Source organism: Camelina sativa, chromosome 11 (assembly GCF_030686135.1).
Source record: "Camelina sativa cultivar CO46 ecotype springtype chromosome 11, ASM3068613v1".
Lineage (NCBI taxonomy): Eukaryota > Viridiplantae > Streptophyta > Magnoliopsida > Brassicales > Brassicaceae > Camelina > Camelina sativa.
The window spans coordinates 3,236,259-3,254,807 of NC_141890.1; the positions used below are offsets into that span (position 1 = coordinate 3,236,259).

At 35.1% G+C, this 18,549-nt stretch overlaps 5 protein-coding genes across 6 annotated transcripts; all 5 read right to left on the reverse strand.

Annotated features, from left to right (window-relative positions):
- Positions 1-3,745: 3,745 nt before the first annotated feature.
- On the reverse strand, positions 3,746-6,970 carry LOC104721415 (serine/threonine-protein kinase SRK2E). The gene is made up of 10 exons (XM_010439393.2): positions 6,072-6,970; positions 5,667-5,741; positions 5,465-5,566; positions 5,332-5,385; positions 5,154-5,246; positions 4,984-5,076; positions 4,664-4,768; positions 4,469-4,567; positions 4,134-4,332; positions 3,746-4,038 (listed from the first exon to the last, which is right to left on the reverse strand). Exons 1-10 carry the CDS (start codon positions 6,240-6,242, stop codon positions 3,941-3,943), a joined length of 1,089 nt encoding a protein of 362 aa, XP_010437695.1. The 5' UTR covers positions 6,243-6,970; the 3' UTR covers positions 3,746-3,940.
- On the reverse strand, positions 6,437-10,834 carry LOC104721416 (uncharacterized). 2 transcript variants are annotated; one of them, XM_087473241.1, is made up of 11 exons: positions 10,406-10,675; positions 9,995-10,314; positions 9,620-9,903; positions 9,284-9,412; positions 9,075-9,197; positions 8,705-8,812; positions 8,337-8,492; positions 8,069-8,265; positions 7,585-7,673; positions 7,404-7,502; positions 6,437-6,671 (listed from the first exon to the last, which is right to left on the reverse strand). In XM_087473241.1, the coding sequence occupies exons 3-8, from the start codon at positions 9,746-9,748 to the stop codon at positions 8,119-8,121; spliced, it is 792 nt and encodes a 263-aa protein (XP_087329367.1). In that variant the 5' UTR covers positions 9,749-9,903; positions 9,995-10,314; positions 10,406-10,675; the 3' UTR covers positions 6,437-6,671; positions 7,404-7,502; positions 7,585-7,673; positions 8,069-8,118. The 2 variants fall into 2 exon arrangements, with proteins under 2 accessions (XP_087329367.1, XP_010437696.2); XM_010439394.3 differs by lacking the exons at positions 6,437-6,671; positions 7,404-7,502; positions 7,585-7,673 and having other exon boundaries at positions 7,853-8,242; positions 10,406-10,834.
- On the reverse strand, positions 9,984-10,753 carry LOC147933594 (uncharacterized). The gene is made up of 4 exons (XM_087471021.1): positions 10,735-10,753; positions 10,406-10,645; positions 10,106-10,314; positions 9,984-10,064 (listed from the first exon to the last, which is right to left on the reverse strand). The coding sequence occupies exons 1-4, from the start codon at positions 10,751-10,753 to the stop codon at positions 9,984-9,986; spliced, it is 549 nt and encodes a 182-aa protein (XP_087327147.1).
- Positions 10,835-10,848: 14 nt separating the features above from the next.
- Positions 10,849-18,195, reverse strand: LOC104721417 (uncharacterized). Its single transcript, XM_087473243.1, has 6 exons — positions 17,781-18,195; positions 12,217-12,558; positions 11,767-11,963; positions 11,565-11,663; positions 11,276-11,327; positions 10,849-11,186 (listed from the first exon to the last, which is right to left on the reverse strand). Exons 2-6 carry the CDS (start codon positions 12,470-12,472, stop codon positions 11,029-11,031), a joined length of 762 nt encoding a protein of 253 aa, XP_087329369.1. The 5' UTR covers positions 12,473-12,558; positions 17,781-18,195; the 3' UTR covers positions 10,849-11,028.
- Positions 12,995-17,991, reverse strand: LOC109127222 (uncharacterized). The gene is made up of 7 exons (XM_087471022.1): positions 17,719-17,991; positions 16,689-17,601; positions 15,906-16,604; positions 14,885-15,835; positions 14,346-14,712; positions 13,933-14,174; positions 12,995-13,740 (listed from the first exon to the last, which is right to left on the reverse strand). Exons 1-7 carry the CDS (start codon positions 17,989-17,991, stop codon positions 12,995-12,997), a joined length of 4,191 nt encoding a protein of 1,396 aa, XP_087327148.1.
- Positions 18,196-18,549: the final 354 nt, after the last annotated feature.

Here is an 18,549-nt window from a genome sequence, read left to right on the forward strand (position 1 = left end):
TTTTGATTTTTTTATTTTTTTTATAGTGAAAAATGAAAATGAAAACATTATCGCATTTAGCTTCAATTATTACATTATTAGACCATCTCTAATGTATATCTCTATTTTTTCCTCTAAAATAGAGAATTGTTTTCCTCCAATGTATTACTCTATTTTCAACTCTAAAATAGAGTTAGTATAAAAAAATAGAGATAAGAATAGATTTGATGTATATATAGAGCAATCCTATCATTTTCTCTATTTTAGAGAAAAATATAGAGTAGGGTTGGAGCAAATGTTGCTTTATAATAGAGTTTTGACTCTAAAATAGAATGGGGTTGGAGATGCCAGTTAATTTAGTAGACACTCTCATCTACACATTACAGAATATCGATTTATTTTTGTTTTGCTTACTGCTTCGTATATTCGATGTAGTCTAGTTGTTAACTTTAGTTTGAGGCTGATATCACTTTGCCTTTGTTCAACTAATTGGATTTATAACTATGAGACAATATTAAAATCACTACATCTATACTATTAATTGGGGAGCACATATAGGGATAAAAAAAACAAAAACTATAACATATATCCATGTTGCCAAACAGACCCACTAACCTACATAATTTTTTTATAAAAAAATTAAAATTTCCTAAACAATGGTAACAATTATTAAAGACTAAATGATTAACTTTTTTTATAATTCAAAATATTCCAGTATTTTAGGAAACTATATTAACTATAAATGATACATTCCTATATTTTATGAAACTATATTAATTACAAATAATAAATTCAAATATTTGACATACTGTCACTATATAAAAAAAAATACAGCCAATAAGATTACAAAATGAAAATTTTAAATATTATAATAAAAAAGAATATTATTTATATTAACAATTCCTTGAATTTTATATAGTAATTAAAATTTTATAAAATAATAAGAGATTTTCTCAATTAATAAAACTTATCATTTAAGATTTTCATAACAATTTTATCTAATTAAATTCGAATAGTATATATGAAAATAACTTAACTTTAATTTAAACAGATGATTTATTTTAAGAAATCTTGAAAAAAAAAAATTCTAAATCAATGGTAACAATTATTAAAGACTAAATGATTGACTCTTTTTATAATTCAAATATTCCAGTATTTTAGGAAACTATATTAACTATAAATGATACATTCCTATATTTTATGAAACTATATTAATTACAAATAATAAATTCAAATATTTGCCATACCGTCACTGTAAAAAAAATACAGCCAAGAAGATTACAAAATGAAAATTTTAAATATTATAATAAAAAAGAAATTATTTATATTAACAATTCCTTGAATTTTATATAGTAATTAAAATTTTATAAAATAATAAGAGATTTTCGCAATTAATAAAACTTATCATTTAAGATTTCCATAACAATTGTATCTAACTAAATTCGAATAGTATATATGAAAATAACTTAACTTTAATTTAAACAGATGATTTCTTTAAGAAATTTTGAAATAAATCAGGAATTAGTTTACCAAATATCTAAAATTTAGGGATTATTTCTAAATCTAACCTTATATATTTACTCTTATCGGTTTAATAGGAATTGCAAAATCTAGACAATTAATTCATTATCCAAATTAAACCATCCATATAGATTCAAACATATTGTATATGCATCAACTGAAAAATAAATAAGATTTTAAAAGATTTTATATAGATTTTTGTTGTTTTAAACGTAAAGTAAAAAATGTTTAGCCTGACTCTTTCCAGTCTATAAATAGAGTAATCGATTTAACATTTACATATCATATACAACACTCTACACTATTTTTGTATCTCTTTGTTTCTGCAAAAAAAAAAAAATGTATGTGTCTTAGGATTTAACTTTGCATATGCATATTGCTAACATCAACTATATTCTTTTTTTAGTTAACCAATACTATCTTCTATGTCCTGTTTATCATTTATTATTCTGATGAATTGTTAAATTTATAATTTTCTGTCGTGTACATAAGCATATACAAATCAAGATCTTTTTCGAAAGCATACATTTTTTACCTAGAGATTATATATAAGGGAGGATTGTGGTATGAACGGGTGTTCATCTAATTGACATAACATCAGCAAAACAAGAAGATTACATTTGATTGCTTAAAAGAAGTCCACATTTTTTATATGAACCCGGTAAGTCACATTTTTGTAAAAAAAGATTACTCTGCAAAATACCACATAAGATTAGAAAATTTAGATAACAACATTCAATTGTCAAATTCTTAATAATTTTAGCCAGAGTTAATTTAAGAAAATATATTTTGTAGAATTCAGCTATTTTTGGACTAACAAAAAGAAATAATTTTTAAAAAAATATAAAGAAAGTTTGGATAATTTCCATTAATTTTGTAATAATTTTGTAAAAATTAAATACTCAAACGAAAAATACGGACATCCTGTTAGAAGCTTTTCCTATTTATTTATTTTTGACAACAAAATACCGATATTTTTGCCCATTCTCTTATCCGCTGGACTAATATAAATATTGTCAAACGAATAATAATTTAAAAAATTATTATATAACATAATTTTACATTTGGTGGATACAGTATGTCCAAAATATACATGCCTATGTTCTCTCATTTATAACTTATTTTTAATCGTTTCCAGGCCAACCGCTGGTCTGAACTAAGTCTTAAAGTACTGATTAACACTTAAACACCCAAATATTCATAAACCAAAATGAAACTGAACCAAAAACTAAAATGACAAAAATTTGGGTTACGGATGTTATACTAAATAAATATGTTTACACATACTAAATAAATAATTCTAATTCTTGACATGTTATATGACATGATAAAATACATTTAATGTTCTCAAATAAATCTTACTATTTTCAATTGCACTAGCATAAGTTCAAAATAAAATAAAAATAAAAAATACATAAAATATGTTCTATAACAGTTATAAATATTAAAACAAATAAAACCATAATATGATATAGGTGAACCATATATAAAATAATAAGAATAAAGAAGTCAATTAATTTTGTAATATTTTTACTATAACATATGATACATAAATATACTATGAATTATATTTATATTTATTCCATATGGGAGTTTGAGAATGTATGTTTTCGTCCAGTCCCCGTCCTGTTTTTGATCAAAAATAGAAATTTGTCTCATATTCAAAATGTCAGATATTGGAAATGTATTCTTTTATGCAACAAAAATTTGAGAACATGTGTAGGACATGATAGAACATGACAAAACGAAAAGAGAATTACGCCCACCCTTAAATATTCGTATTTGTCTCAAATGAGTTTTTATCGTTGTTAACGGTTATATATTTGATTTGATAGTTCGCAAATTTAATAGAATCTAACCAATTGATTTCGTTTGTTATCAATCTAACCATTATGTTGTTCCGAATTTTAAATTTTTTGGTGAAACCATTATTATTTCAAATTTTCAAACATTAATAAACTAAACCAAAAATCAAACTAGAATCTCAAGTAGTATGAGTTTGTTTATAAATACTAAAATGAATTGGTTTATAAACATAACCCTGCACATACGTGTGGGTCCGAACCTAGTATATCTAATAAAAGCAAAAAAAAAAAAAACATGTCCAAAGTTTAGAACTACATCAAAATGAATCAGTAATAAAATAAATAGCTTGTAAACAAAACTACTTTTTTTTTTTGAACAAAAGTAATTAAACTACTGGTTCTATATATAGTTTTCCAAACACAAAGCATTCAAATACCAATTGATGAAAATGTTTTTTTTTTCCTTTTCAATTTTTGTTTAGAAACATCCATCGATTGTTCAAGTCTTTTGCTTATCAAAGATTCAAAGTGTCCCCATTAACAAAGCTGGGATAATCTCAATAGCATACAAGACACCTTATTCTTCAACTTTTTTTGTTATTACATTTTTGGTAGCAGAAACCATAGAGGTGGTATCACATTGCATACACAATCTCTCCGCTACTGTCTATGTCAAGGTCATCGAGGTCGCTCTCTAGGTCTTCCTCCATTTCGTCATCTATGTCCAAGCTTCCTGTTTATCCAAATAATGAGAAGTTTTTTTTCAAACATGGAGAAGGTAAGAAAAAAGACAAGAGATGGAAAAGTTTATGTATTGTATTGTTTCACCTGTGAGATAATGGTTCAGATTCTGAGTGCCTGCAGGAGGAACAGTTGCTTCTGCAATGATCTGCATGATCTCTTCTATGCTTTGTCCCGGTTGATCCGATTCATCAAACTGACTGTTCAGTGTGTTATCGTTCATGAGATCTGCAGGTAGATTCTTCAGAAACCATTCGTGGTTGCTTATTTCAGGAATTGATATCCTCTGCCAAGAAACCAACCAATATTAGCCAATTCAGCAAACACATTAATAGACATACAAAATGCAAGCAGCTTCTTTCAATCACACTATAAAGAACATTGATCAGAGGTGTGTATATATGCTTTGGGGGTAGTTATACCTTTGCAGGGTCAGCAACGAATATTCTGGAGATCAAATGGCGACATTCAGGAGATATGTGAACATAATCCGGAATAGCGTACTGAACATTCAGGATTCTCTGAGCAAGAACATAACAGATTGTTTAGATAGCAAGCAAGCACAGAGTCCATTAGTTACATGTTTCAACTATTAAAGCATGAAGAAAGACTCTCACATGTATAGTTTTCCTGAAATTCTTTGGCTCCTCGGGATCTTCGAAAGGATATGCTCCAACAAGCATGACGTACAGAGTTACCCCACATGACCAAACATCTGCAACCTGACCAATTATGAATGCATTTGACCAATTCAAGAATGATAAATTTTTCAAATAGCTCTCTTGACCAAAATGCTTTAAGAGCCAAGATGCTCAACGAGATTGTTTTCATCAAGAAAAAGCATTTTTCTCCTATATATGTATAAAGGAAGAAAGAATTGTTGTTTGTATAATATATGGTTACTATTAGTCGTCTGGGCACTATGATTATAAAGTACCTTTCCATCATATTCTTTCTTTAGTAAAACCTCGGGAGCGATATAAGCAGGAGTTCCAACAGTTGATTTTGGCTGTGAATGTAACACAGAGGACTGAAGAAAAACACACACAAAGCTTAAAGTCACAGTAAAAAGTATAGTTTTTGAAATGGTTGACAAAGAAAAGATACCTTAGAATATCCGAAATCACAAATCTTTAGTCGAGGAGCCGGGCTACCATCTAATAAGGTATTCTCAAGCTTTAAATCTCGGTGACATACTTGCTACAACATAAAATTTAATCACTTGAGTCAGCCCTTTTTCACAGAGGATGAAACATTGATTTTGAAACTGAACATTTCTCATTACCATAGCATGACAGTAACTAACTCCTGAAATGAGCTGTTGGAAGAAGAACCTTGCCTACAAGGTAATATTAACCTCAGTATTTTGAATCTTACATTAACCATCAATCTAAAAAGAGAGACAAGAGAGAATAAACCTCGTCTTCGCTGAAGCGGCCTGCATTGCAGATTCGCTCGAAGAGTTCTCCTCCAGATGCATATTCCATAACAATGGCTAAATGGGTCGGTGTTAATATGACCTGAAGCAAACATGAGAATTAAATATAGAATTTACTTTTTCTTGAATGTTAGTTAGTACTTAGTAGTAAGTAAACAGCTTAAAGGGAGTTGAAAACAAACCTCTTTGAATCTTACGATATTTGGATGTCTTAAGGACCTGTGGTTTATTATCTCCCTTTTTACATTTTCATCTATCTGTAGTAAACTCCAAAAAAATCCAACCATTAATATCAAGTTCCACATTCGAATTATCAAAAATCCATACCATCAAAAACACCTAGAGCCTTCAAAACAACATTACACAACACAGACTACAAAAAACAGAGCATGCAGAACAGAGAAACCATTTTACTCATTTCAGCATCAATGATCACAAGTTCAAAACCATTCATAACTATAATATATGACATTAGGAATCATGATTGGATGGTGAGAACTCAAAAAATGGATTCTTTGAATTCAAGAACCTAGAGAGGAGTTGAAACATAAAGTAAAATACTTTTGGTAAAGGAAAAAGAAACTGACCTTCTCACCTCTCTCGATATATTTAACAGCAACAAGCTCGTTACTTTGCTTGTCTCTCATCAATCTCGCAACTCCAAAGTTACCGGAGCCAATATCTTTGACGAGCTCATACCTATCGCTATCGTGCATAATCGGCAAATCCATTGGACCACTCACTGCTGGCCGATCCATTTTTTACCTCTTTCCTCTGTCTCTCTGCAACTAGCTACAATCTCTGCCTCAATAAGAGTAATTTTTTTTAATCTAACGTCGCCTCGACATCCGAGGAAATGAACAACGGGTGTGACGTGTAGTAACTTGAGCCGTTGAGAGGAGAAAGGGAAGGACTAGTGGGGTGATCAAGTTATGGTTGTGAGAAAGAGACGTTTCAGAGACCCGTGAACTATCTAACCAACAAAAAGTGGGTTTCTTGAGATCTTTTTTTTTTTTGTTCCTTTGATCGCTCGATGATGAAGACCAAAGAAGTAGAAAAGGGCTCGTGATCTTGAGCTCTGTTTCTCTCTCTCTCTCTCTCTCTCTCTATCAGCTCTCGTTTCCTCTCACCATATATAAAAAGAGAACAGCTTTCTCTGCTCTGTTTAAACCACAGCTTGAAGTAAGCTAATACAACAAAGTGACAAACATATGAGATCTCTTTCCAAAAAAAAAAAAAAAGACAAACATATGAGAGAGAGAGAGAGTTTCGCTTTTGTTGAATTATGATTTGTCAAAGTATGGGGACATTGAGCGTAATGACGGATGTACCCTTCTACTTACAACGTTTTCTGACAAACAATGGGCATTCTACTCTCTGTAATAATTAAATTAATAGTATAACTTATATAACAAAACAACTAATTTCGATTTTAATATGAAGTTATGAACTCTGAACCTAATTTTAAGTACTTAATATTCGAATCTGTTTTAGTGAGGTTAACCTCTTCATAATATAATCATTTGTAGTATTTTATTTGTTTATTGATATCTTATTCTAAATAATATAGCAAAGATTTTTTTTAATTGACTAAAAATTATAACAATTATTGAAATGGTAAGATAGATAACAATAGGAGATTTTGTATTAATTTCTCATCAATTTTTTTAATAAAATAAAATAAAATTAGAAAATGAAAAAAAAAAATCTCAGAATTAGTTGTTCAATTTAGTATCTATATTATAATAAATTCACTACTACATAGAAACCCAAAAATCCCCAAATTTTTGAACTTGGCTAATCATGGAAACCACTACTACTCATGTATTTATGGCCACTAAAAAGATTTGCTTTCTATTTCGGTATATAAAAAGGGTGTTTAGCTTTTTTAAAATAGAAAATAAAGAAAAAAAGGTTACCACAAATGTCGAGATGTTGTTGGCTATTCTGTCAGATCTCCACCTAAAAGTAGAAACCGATAGAGTTGCATTCATCATAGCCCCATCCATCATCATCATCTATTAAAAGTTTGTTTATATGCCGACGATTGACATCTTAATAAAGAAAACACATAGCCGTACATAATTATATTCCTAATACCTCTTCTAGAGATCATTCCGTGGGTGGGTTTACATTTTCAATTTGTTTTTATTTTCCCTTCAGTCAAACAGTTTGTCCTTGTTTTAAACCTAAAGGTGAAAGAAAAACAAACAAGACAAAATCCTTGTCGGCAATGTTAAATATACACTCAATTTTCATAAATCTTCTTAACATAAATGTTGTAGATGGTTTTTTTCTCAAGCTGAAGTATTTTTGTTCTTTGTCTATCTATTTTACTATTTACCGTAGTTAGAGTGAGAACCCTTCCTGAAACTCTCAAACAAATCTTTTCTATTGTAAAACATGTTCAAGCATTCGAACAAAAAAACAATCGTTGCAAAAAATTCAACATCCTAATGCTTTTCTACTCAAAAGATGAACTCAATGCAAACTGTTGTTGACAGTATGTAAGATCTTGCGTTCTTCTTCACTCCTCTTAGCTTGAATAATGCATAAGACAATGCAGAAAACAATTGGTACCAACCTCGCAGAATTGTAGTTTTCATGAATATACCAAGGGAGATAGATTGGCCTTTAATTATTGTAGTTATCAAGGCCAAGGTCTCTCAGTGCATCAGTTGCAGCGGCTCTGCATAACTCATTATTGGCCTTAGCAGTCCTTATCAGCTTCTCAATTCCATTGGCAAGCAGAATACTTCTGTAGTATGCAAGCAGACAGAACTCAATATGATAAAAGAATTTGTGATATGTGCATATTTTTGGATGACAAATTTTGGAAACAAGATAGTTACCTGTTCTCGTATCATGTTGCAAGCGTTTCTCTGCATTTGGGCCGCTACTGGGAACCTCTTCATAGCTTGGACCGCTAAATCACCAGCTCCGGCTTCTATAGCCTTGGCTGCGTGGTCTGGTGATCTCAAACAGATTATAGAGATTATCAACATGACCTGAACCAACCAATATATCTTGGGTCAATCAAAAGGATTATGCACTCAGACCCTAGTGCTACAAAAAGACATTCTCCACTCGACATTACGTTCTTATCTAGTGGATCATAGACGTGACCTATTGTCACAACTGACAAGTATCTTCTCTAGACAGGAAAATTGTATGGGACACAAAGTCGTAAGAGGATGACTCTTCATTTCGTTTTACTTACCTCTTGTATGACTAGAGGATCATCGGAGAATCGTTGTGCAAGTTTGATTAGCTTATCGAGACCCCGCTTCTCAACTATGGTACTCTTGTTAGAGTCACTTCCTGCCAACTGAATAAAATACACAGTTTAGGCAAACATTTCTCACGCGTGATTGCAATGCTAATCTAAATCAGTAGCTTTAGGGTTTAGGCTTTTGAAAAGCTTAAATTTTAAGAACATGCATTTATTGGATAAACATGAACACAAGCTACTCTTAATATGGTGTGGCAAATACTTGAAACGCCAAATTTAAAGAAGGAATTTGAATAGCTGACGACAATGAAGACAAAAGCGGCAGCCTGTAGGACAGTTTAAAGCGACAGCTATTCACCTTAGACAACAGAGAACAACATGTCTTTGCAGCAGTGTTGTTGCCTTGTTCACCGCTATCATCAATACACCGAAGAAGTGTATCTATTCCACCAATTTCAGCAATAGATTTACATATTTCATCCTGTTTACAGCAAAAGCAGATGAGGAAATTGTAACGACTTAACCAGATAAATGTTATGACACAGAGATTTCAACTAGGAGACTTACATTTACAGCAATTGATTTTAACGCAATACTTGCTGACACCAAACTATCAGAGCCAATCCCTGCCTGTAATGCTTCGGTAAGGGCTGTTGCAATCCCTAATTTGGCGAAAGTTCGTGCATAACCATAAACCTAAAACACATGAAAGCAAGAATCTAGTTGATTTGTGTTCTCAAAGTATGTCCATGAATAAGCACAGAAAAGGCTATTTATTTTCCCATGGTTTCAAACACAAAAGACAACGAGTAATAAATGTTTGCTAAGTGTTCCATAGCTGTTTTAGATGCATTTTCTACTTAATTTGATTCACACAGTCCAAACGAATGTAAACCTACTTACTTGGGAAGCAACAACACGGTTGTCATCTGGAGTCAAAAGAACACAAATAGCATCGTACAGAGCTCGAACGGTAGTTTTACTCTCTCTGTTCAGCACTTGTAGAATAAGTTCATCAATTTTTAATTCCATGAATGATTGTTTCACAACTTCATTACCAGTTGATGCAGCAGCAACAACAGCGAAACCAGCATCCAACGAATCAGAATCGGAGATCGAATTACTCAATAGGCCAACAACAATACTTGGTCCAGTACACTTCCTGAATGCCTCAGTGCTCTGAATGTCTAGAATTGAATTAAAAACACGATCAACATCAATTCAAAATTATAAACACACAAAAAAAAAAGACTAACTCCAGAAGTCATTACTCATTACCATGAATCAACACAGCCAAAGCTTTCAAACAGGGAACAACAATACGATTACGATTACTTCCAGGAGCTATCTTGATTTTGGAACAAAGAGAGCATGTTAAGTCCACAGCACCATGTTTCGTCGCGATTGCAGCGTCCCTGAATCTTGTTGGCTGCAACAAAGCTCCTTGAGCTTGACGAACAAACTCGAAATCTCATCCAAATCCTCTTCTCGAAGAGGTCCGTCTATAGAAACACTGTCGAATTCTTTTAGTCTATCTAAACAAGCAATCACGGGATTGTCCTTAATGCTACTTTCTCCTGGAACACATGTAATGATCCCTGTGTAGCATAAACAAACACACAAAATTGATACATAAATCTAGTTTGAGAGAAAAGGGAAAACTAAAAATAGATTTGTATTTTTACGGACCGGAGAGATCGACGCCTTGGAGTTTGAGAGTGTGGAGAGCGTCTTCGAGAGCTTCGGAGGGTTCCATTCCAAGATCTTCAACATTTTCCCTCACTAGATCGTCGAACGCCTCTTGAGATATTGCACGTACACCCATTTCTCCTTCCTCCGCCGCTACGATTCCCTTCGTTTCGATAGATCGGAAAAGATGGCTTTCAAATTGAGTTTGCAAGTAGAAAAGGGCGAAAGTAATTACACTCACTGTGATTTGAAAGCGGAAAAAAAAAATAAAAGAAAATATACGAAATAACCCAAGAGATTGTCATAAAACGACATCGTTTACCACAGACCGCGTTGGTAAAACGACATCGTTTACCAAGAGCTAGCAATAAACCACATCGTTTATCACCTAGTTCCTGATACCACAGGCACTGATTCTTTAAGCAAGTCTGGTTAAGAGAATCTTTTGCGGTAAAACTTTTTTCATAGATAACTATATTCCAATCATTTTCTTTTTTACTGTTATAGCATCTGGAATCTTATTCTCTGTTAAACTGCACAAACTCGAGGTTTCTATGATCTACCATTCCTATCCACAAGGATCAAACTGCACAAGACTTAATACATTCACTTGTCTGTTACTATTATTCCCTTAAATCTCTTTCCGGCTCCTCAATTACTGCAGCTGCTAGTTGTCTGACCTGCTGAGCAAGGCGTCTCCTCCGATAGATCCCTACTAAGCGCAGAATCAGGATCATAGTTATCGCAGCGTAGTCAAAAACTGTCACTATTCTGAACCCGCCTGTAGAAAACGGGAAAAAGTCAATCTTGGAAAGCTTAAAAAGCCTTAAACCCCGTCATTGCTGGTTTATGACTTGTGAGGTTACTTACCCGTTGGGATGAAGTTAAACTCTGCGGCAGTGTAAAGGGTACTCATGAACATCTGCAAACACCGGAAGAAACTTTAGTTTCTCAACTTTCAATGAGAGAAAGCAAAAACAGAATATATATATATATATATATCCTATGATGATTACAGAGAGTGATATAGTATGTGTAGTCTTGCTTGGCTATTAGCAGTACAGAAAACGAATAGCAACATGAATAAGTAGGTAAAAGAGCTAACAACTAAACACTAAACTATGAAAAGTAAACTCCAGGGGGGTAAGATGTTCTTAACTGCAAAGATGCGCACTTCATGAAAATAAAGATTGTTCACATCTGTATCCATCATATGCCACACCATTCTCTTCATTAGAAAAGGCAGCTCGTGCACCTTCTGAAATATTCGAAAGAGGAGGGTGGTTTTGCCAAGTTAAGAAATGCATCAGACAGTAAAGAGAAGCAACAAACAAAAATCATAGAAAACAAAAAGACCATACCTGAACAAAGCCAGTTAGACCTCCAACAAAGAGACGGTTATACCTACGGACCTTATCAAGAACCTCCTTAACCTCTTGCTCCTGGCGCTCTAGCAAAGATGCTTCTGGTGACAGCTTAGTGATGAGCCGGACACACATGGGACACTTGCAAGGCCTAGATACTGCAGCATAGTTCCAGTACTGCAAGATACAACTTCCTGTATAATAAATTCAACAATCTTAATAAGCAACCCTGAACATCTTCTATTGGCATTGCAAACAAACACTCCATAGGAACAGAAAAAGAATCGAAATTTATTGACTACCAAAAATCCCAAGACTAGAACCCTAAATCAAAATTCAAAACCCAGATAAGCAATTCTCACGTTTCCAATAGAAAGACACAAGCTTGATAGATAGATAGATACTTCTATTCAATGTAAAGATGAAATTAAGCTCAAAAAGACTAACCGCAATACCAATGACCACAATTCCCACGACAAGGAACCGTAAAAGAGCAGAAACAGATCGGACAAATATCATCCTCTGGAGGCGTCTCGCTCTCTTCACGATTCTCCGCTTCAATCTTCCTCTCCTCAGCCGCTACGACTCCGTCAGCAAGAACGACGGCGTTCGACGACTCCACAAGCTCGTTCCGATCAAGATTTTCCGTTACCTCGGCGGTGTTAACCTCCGGAAAAACCTCGTCGGCGGTTGTTACCTCCATCTCTTCCTTCCTCCTCCCTAAGTGCTCCCTAAGGAGGAAATATTTCTACTCGGCAAACCTCTTTGTCTCTCCGTCTTGGAAGTTTCCTTATTTCCAAAAACAAAAAGGTTAATTTGGATTTATTATTATTAGATTACAATTTACAACAGTTGGATAAGTAAAATTCAAAGCGTGTTGTAGAACAGTTAATGACCAATTTGTCCTCGCTCTTTTCAGCAAGGTAAAGTACCGACTTTAGGCAAAGGAGTCATTTTAGTGGGTAGTTGGATTTATAGGTAAAACACATGTCAGATTCTTCAATTTAGTGTACTACCAAATTCGTCCATATTAATTTGTTTTCTTTTTTTGTTAAAGGATTTTCTTAATTAAATTACTAAAACTGTACAAAGAGTAATATAGAATTATTACAAACAGAAAAGAGAAAAGAATTAGTATAACTAATACTAGGAGAATCAAGGATCAAAAAAAGGAACATTGAAAATAAACTTAAGCTTTTGCAAGTATTAGTAAACAAACACAACTTTAAGAAGTCCAACAATGAAGAATAGAAATCCCACGTTTTAAGCCCAGCTGAGACATTGCTTTACACTGATCCTTCATAGTAGAAAGAATGATCTTTGTAAGAGCAACTGCAGATAGCGAGATACCATCATGAAACTGCCGATTTCTCTCTCGCCATAGTTCATAGATCGCACCCTGCCATCCTTGAAGGAGAGCAAGTTTTTTGTGCTTCGAAACTGAAGACCTTGGCAGCCAAAGGAGAATCTGATCCCATAACACCGGAGAAGTAGAAATCTGAAACTTATTCGTTATCAAACGCCAAACCTCAGCAGAGAATGCACAGTTAAAAAACAGATGATTTCGTGATTCATGGCCTAACCCACAAAGGAGACAATCTAACTCAACATCATAACCCCAAGTAGACAAACGATCAAGAGTAGGATTACAATTAAGAATGAACAACCAAGTGGTTATAGCATGTCTTGGGATGACAGCTTTGTGCCAAACAAGCGGAGCCCAAGATTTATCAGATTTTGAAATCCTAACAGCATTCCACACAACTTTTGAAGAGAAATACCAGTAAGTTATACCATCAACAGCCCAAACCGGAGTATCATTTGAAGTAGACATGGTAATGGTAGAGAGGAAAGAGTGGAGAAGAACTTGTCTCTCTGATCTAGCATTAGGGAGAGACCAACCATCTTCAAATCTCAATTCAGCCACAGTTGAAAGCAGAGGGATCCCTAATAGACTGGGACCGTCTGAGCCTAGAAAATGTTAGAGAGAACCAAAACGAGTCCATGGATCCCACCAAAAGAAGGTAGAATCACCATTGCCGATATTGATGCTTAAAAATTAAAGAGCTAAGGGATGAAGCTTAAGTAATTTTCTAAAATTCCAAGAGTAAGCAACATTTTTCTCATTAAGCGCCCACAGAGGAGATTTAGAAAAATACTTACTTCTAATCCATGCCACCCACAACGAACCAGCTCTAAAAAACAACATCCATATAAGTTTCAAGGCACAAGTCTCATTCCAACTACCAATGTTCCTTAAACCAAGACCACCCTCGAGCTTAGGGAAGCAAATGTCATACCATGACACTTTAACGCCCGAAGGAGAATCGATCTTGCCTCGCCATAGAAAAGAGCTGCACAGGCTATTGATCCGCTTAATAACTTGCTTCGGAAGGAAGAAAGCACTAGTCCAAAAACCAATAATGCCTGAAATAACACTAGAGATAAGTGTTAACCTTCCTGCTAAACTCAGAAACTTGTGAGTCCAAGAATTTAATTTCTTTCTGATTTGAGACAACAAGGGATCACAATTCCTTAGCGAAAGTTTTCTCGAACATAAAGGAAGGCCCAAGTACCTGACTGGAAGTGAGACATGCTTCATATTGAATACTAAATGCAGCCTTTCCAAACTACTCTCACTTAAACCGGAACAAAACATGGAGGTCTTCTCAATATTCATTCCCAGTCCAGACATTTCCTCAAAGTCTGAGAGGATTGACATAACTCCTCTCAAAGAATGCTCAGAGCCCTCTAAGAAAATTAATAAATCGTCCGCAAAACGAAGATGAGTAAGCTTAAGATCCTCACAACTAGGATGGTAACTGAACGAACCTTCTTCTGCTGCTTTGTTCAACATTAGAGATAACACATTCATTATCATAACAATTAGAATGGGGGATAATGGATCTCCTTGGCGCAAACCTGTCTTTCCTTTGAAAAAGCCTGAAGAAACCCCATTAAGACTAACATTGAACGAGGGAAACAGACATATGCTCTAATCCACTTAATGAAACCCCGATGAATCTTATAAGCTTGAAGAGAGCTAAAAAGGAAGTCCCATCTGACCGAATCAAAGGCCTTAGAAATGTCCACTTTCAGCGTGATTTTTCTTTACCTGAAGCAAGTGGATAGCCTTGCACAACTTCTGAGGCCAATAGCACATTCTCCAATAGTAGTCTATCCTTAATAAATGCGGTTTGATTAGGAAGTATAAGATCAGGAAGAAGAATTTTTAACCTGTCTAATAAGAGCCGAGATATGATCTTGTAAGTCGTGTTAAGACAAGAGATAGGACGAAAATCCCTAACATCAACTGTCCCTGGAATTTTTGGAATAAGGATAAGACTCGTCGAGTTTAAGGCGGATGGGAGAAAGGAATCCAGAAAGAATTGTTGCACTCCCATTGTTAAATCCTGCCCAATAATAGACCAAGTCGACTTAAAAAACTCAGCAGGAAATCCATCTGGTCCTGGAGTTTTATTAAGAAGCATTTTGAACAGGCAAGTCTTGATTGCTTCATTTGAGAAAGGAGAGGACAGAGAAGCTTGTTGCGCCAACGAACAAGTAGAATGGATCAAAGATTCAAAAAACAAAGGCAGCTGAGGACAAAACTGACCCTTAATTGTCTGCAAAATCTCAGCAAAGTGATCTACAACTAGCTCATGAACTTCCTTGAGAGATGATGTAGCAGAACCATCCGACTTTAACAAGAGTTTTATGGCGTTCCCTGCATTTCTGGCCATAGAGACCTTATGGAAGAAAGAAGTGTTAAAATCACCCTCACCTAACCATGTGAGACGAGATTTCTGTTTGAAAAAACCTTCCTCAGCAAGACTAAGATGCATCCACCCATCTTTCGCTAATAACTCATTCTGAAGATTGACTGGAGAAGGATCATTCAAGGCTAACAGCTGAAGGGCAACAAGATTAGAGTGAGCCTCAACTACTCTCTTCTCTAAGTCACAAAAATTATCCCTCATCAAAGACTTCATAGGGCCTTTCATCTTTTTCAGCTTGAAACAAAAGTCTTTAAGAGTATAAACATGAACACCAACTTGAACCAAAGCTTCAAACACAGAGTCCAGAAACTTTGGATGCTTTGTTAAGAGAGCAAAAAAACTTAAAAGGACGGGTACCATAAGAAGGAGGAGGCGTAACGAGCTGAATAAAGCAAGGTGAGTGATCTGAAAACTCTGGAGCCTCGAAGGTGCAATGACTAGATGGGAACATTGACAGCCAATGCCCATTCGCCAAGCAACGATCTAATTTCTTCCTAGTAGGATCTATTGATCTTTTATTTGTCCAAGTGAATTGAGGACCACTAAACGGAAGATCAAATAGACCTAAATCAGCTAGGCAATCACCAAACAACCTCATTCCTCTTGTAGAACAAACAATGCTAGCATTTGAGGTTTCAGCTGGATAGAGAATCTCATTAAAATCCCCATTAACCATCCATGACCTGTATGATAAACCAAAATTGGCCTCTGTAGTACGAAGAGAACACCACAACTTTTTCCTTTCTTCCTCATCATTTGAAGCGTAGACCGCAGTATAAATGAGATCCTTCCCATCCTCTAACAAAATTTCACAAGTAACTGACTGGAGGTCCATAGAAAGAACTCTAGCTCTAGTAGGAGCTTTGTAAATGATCCATATCCTCCCCAAGTCTGAAAACTGGTAATTAGATAAAACGGTCCACTCCGGACCAAAAGACGATAAAACATGGTTCTTATTAGTTTCTTTAACATGCAACTCCAAAAGAGCTCCAAAAGTAACTTTATGACAACGAAGCCAGTTGCAAAGAGGTCGGTGCTTTGACGATTCATTAAGACCTCGCACATTCCAAAAAAAGTTGTCCAACATATAAACATATTATTGAGTGTGACGCTTCCCTCCTTGGATGGAGAGAATGCCACCTGGAGTAGGTGATAGAAGATCAAACCTCTTTCTCTTCGGTTTCTTTCCTTTAGAGGAAGATAAAGTAGAAGAAGAAGAACCGTAGAGAACCATAGAAGAAGAGTCTTTATTTGGAATAATAGCATGCTCCTCCAATGAGAGCATATCAAAACAGTTTGAGGTAGCAGGAGGTGGAGGAACAGCCATGAGCGAAGCGGTGGCAGGATTGGACAGATCAGAAGAGTGAACAACATTGAACTGGTCTACTTTGAAAGAGGGGATTTGGATTTCCGTAGAGTTAGTAGTTGAAACTTTTTCCACCTGAACCACATAAGCTTGCTTAACAACTAAAACACTTGAGTTAAGACAAGGCTTACCACCAGGGACAGCCTTCCAAACCTGCTTCTTTTCACCTTGAGGCGGGGTGAATTGCTCTGCGGTAGAGTTCATCTCTGATTGAGGAGATGTAAGACAAAGAGAAGCCTTATGCCCTATTTCATTGCAAAGAGGACATAAAGGGGGAAGCCAAGGATATGTGACTTGCAGAATCAAGACTTGACCATCCTCTCGCTCAAGCTCCAACATAGGAGGTAGAGGTTTAGTAAGATCCACAATAACTTTTACCTCAGCTGAGCTGATACTAGTGAAAGCCTTATGGTCAACCGCTCTTCCCAATGGCCTACAAATAATACTTAGACCCTCCCTAGTGATCAGATCAAAGGGAATATCCCTTATAGTAGCCCAGACCGGAGCTTTTTCTAGTGACGGAGGATTGAAGCTGAAATCTGAATTCCATGCCGTGACAAAGAAAGGAGAGTCACCAACATGCCATAATTCCTGTTGCAACACTCGTTTCCGTAGAGAAGGAGAGGGAATATGGAAGAGAAAAGCATTTTCTGTCAAAGTATGGACCGTAACACGCTTATCTTTTCCCTACAGAAAATTCAGAACACCCCATATCTTCCCATAAGATGGAGCTTTGCCATAAAGGGTTCCCACAATAAAATATTCATGAAGTTTAGCTCCTCTTTCAAAAACATCATTAGAAACCTTAACACGAGGACAACCATCAACTGAAATCGACACCGAAGCCGAGGAAACAGGAATTTTACCTTCTGAAGTAAGATTTTTTGCCCAATTAAAACCAGAATCAGAAACCTTAGGTTTAGCAACTGGTGGAGAAGAGGGGCCAGTAGAAATAGAGTGAGGAACAGAGGAATTATCCTTGACCAAAGAAGAAGGGGCCACCCCAAGAACACCTTTCTCAGAGGGAATAGTTTGATTTGCCGGAGAAAAAGGGGAAGAAGAAGGCAGATTTGACATCATCACATCCGGTAAAGAGAAACCATAGAGAGGAGAAGATGGAATTGGAGGAACCGGGGGGGGGGAGGGGAAGGAAGAGGCAGAGCGTCAGCCATCACAGAGGCGAAGCGTGAAGGAGACAAGAAGAAACCGAGAAGATCGCTTTTTTCACCTGCTTACGTCACCTGATTTTTTTCACCTGCTTTAGAACGAAACCTTTCTCCCATCAGTCATATTAATTTGTTTTTGTTATAATGAGTTTTTTTTTTATTTTTGTTGTGTAAAGGCATCATTAGTGGAGTTGCTAATCAAGTGTCTCATTGATAAAAAATTAATATAGTGATCAAAGATAAGAAAAGAAGGGAAGAATCGCTGCTCCGATTGCTATAGCAAGAACCGTTTCTCTCAAATAATTAACACCTGTCACTCACACAATAGTTATAATTAATAAAAGATAATAAATAAATAAAATCATTTTTTTTGAAGCAACGTGAAAGGGTTGCTGCGGTAATGATGGTCTAAAAATCTCTAATCACCCATAACATTTAATAAAATAAATTAAAAATAGCATGAAATAAT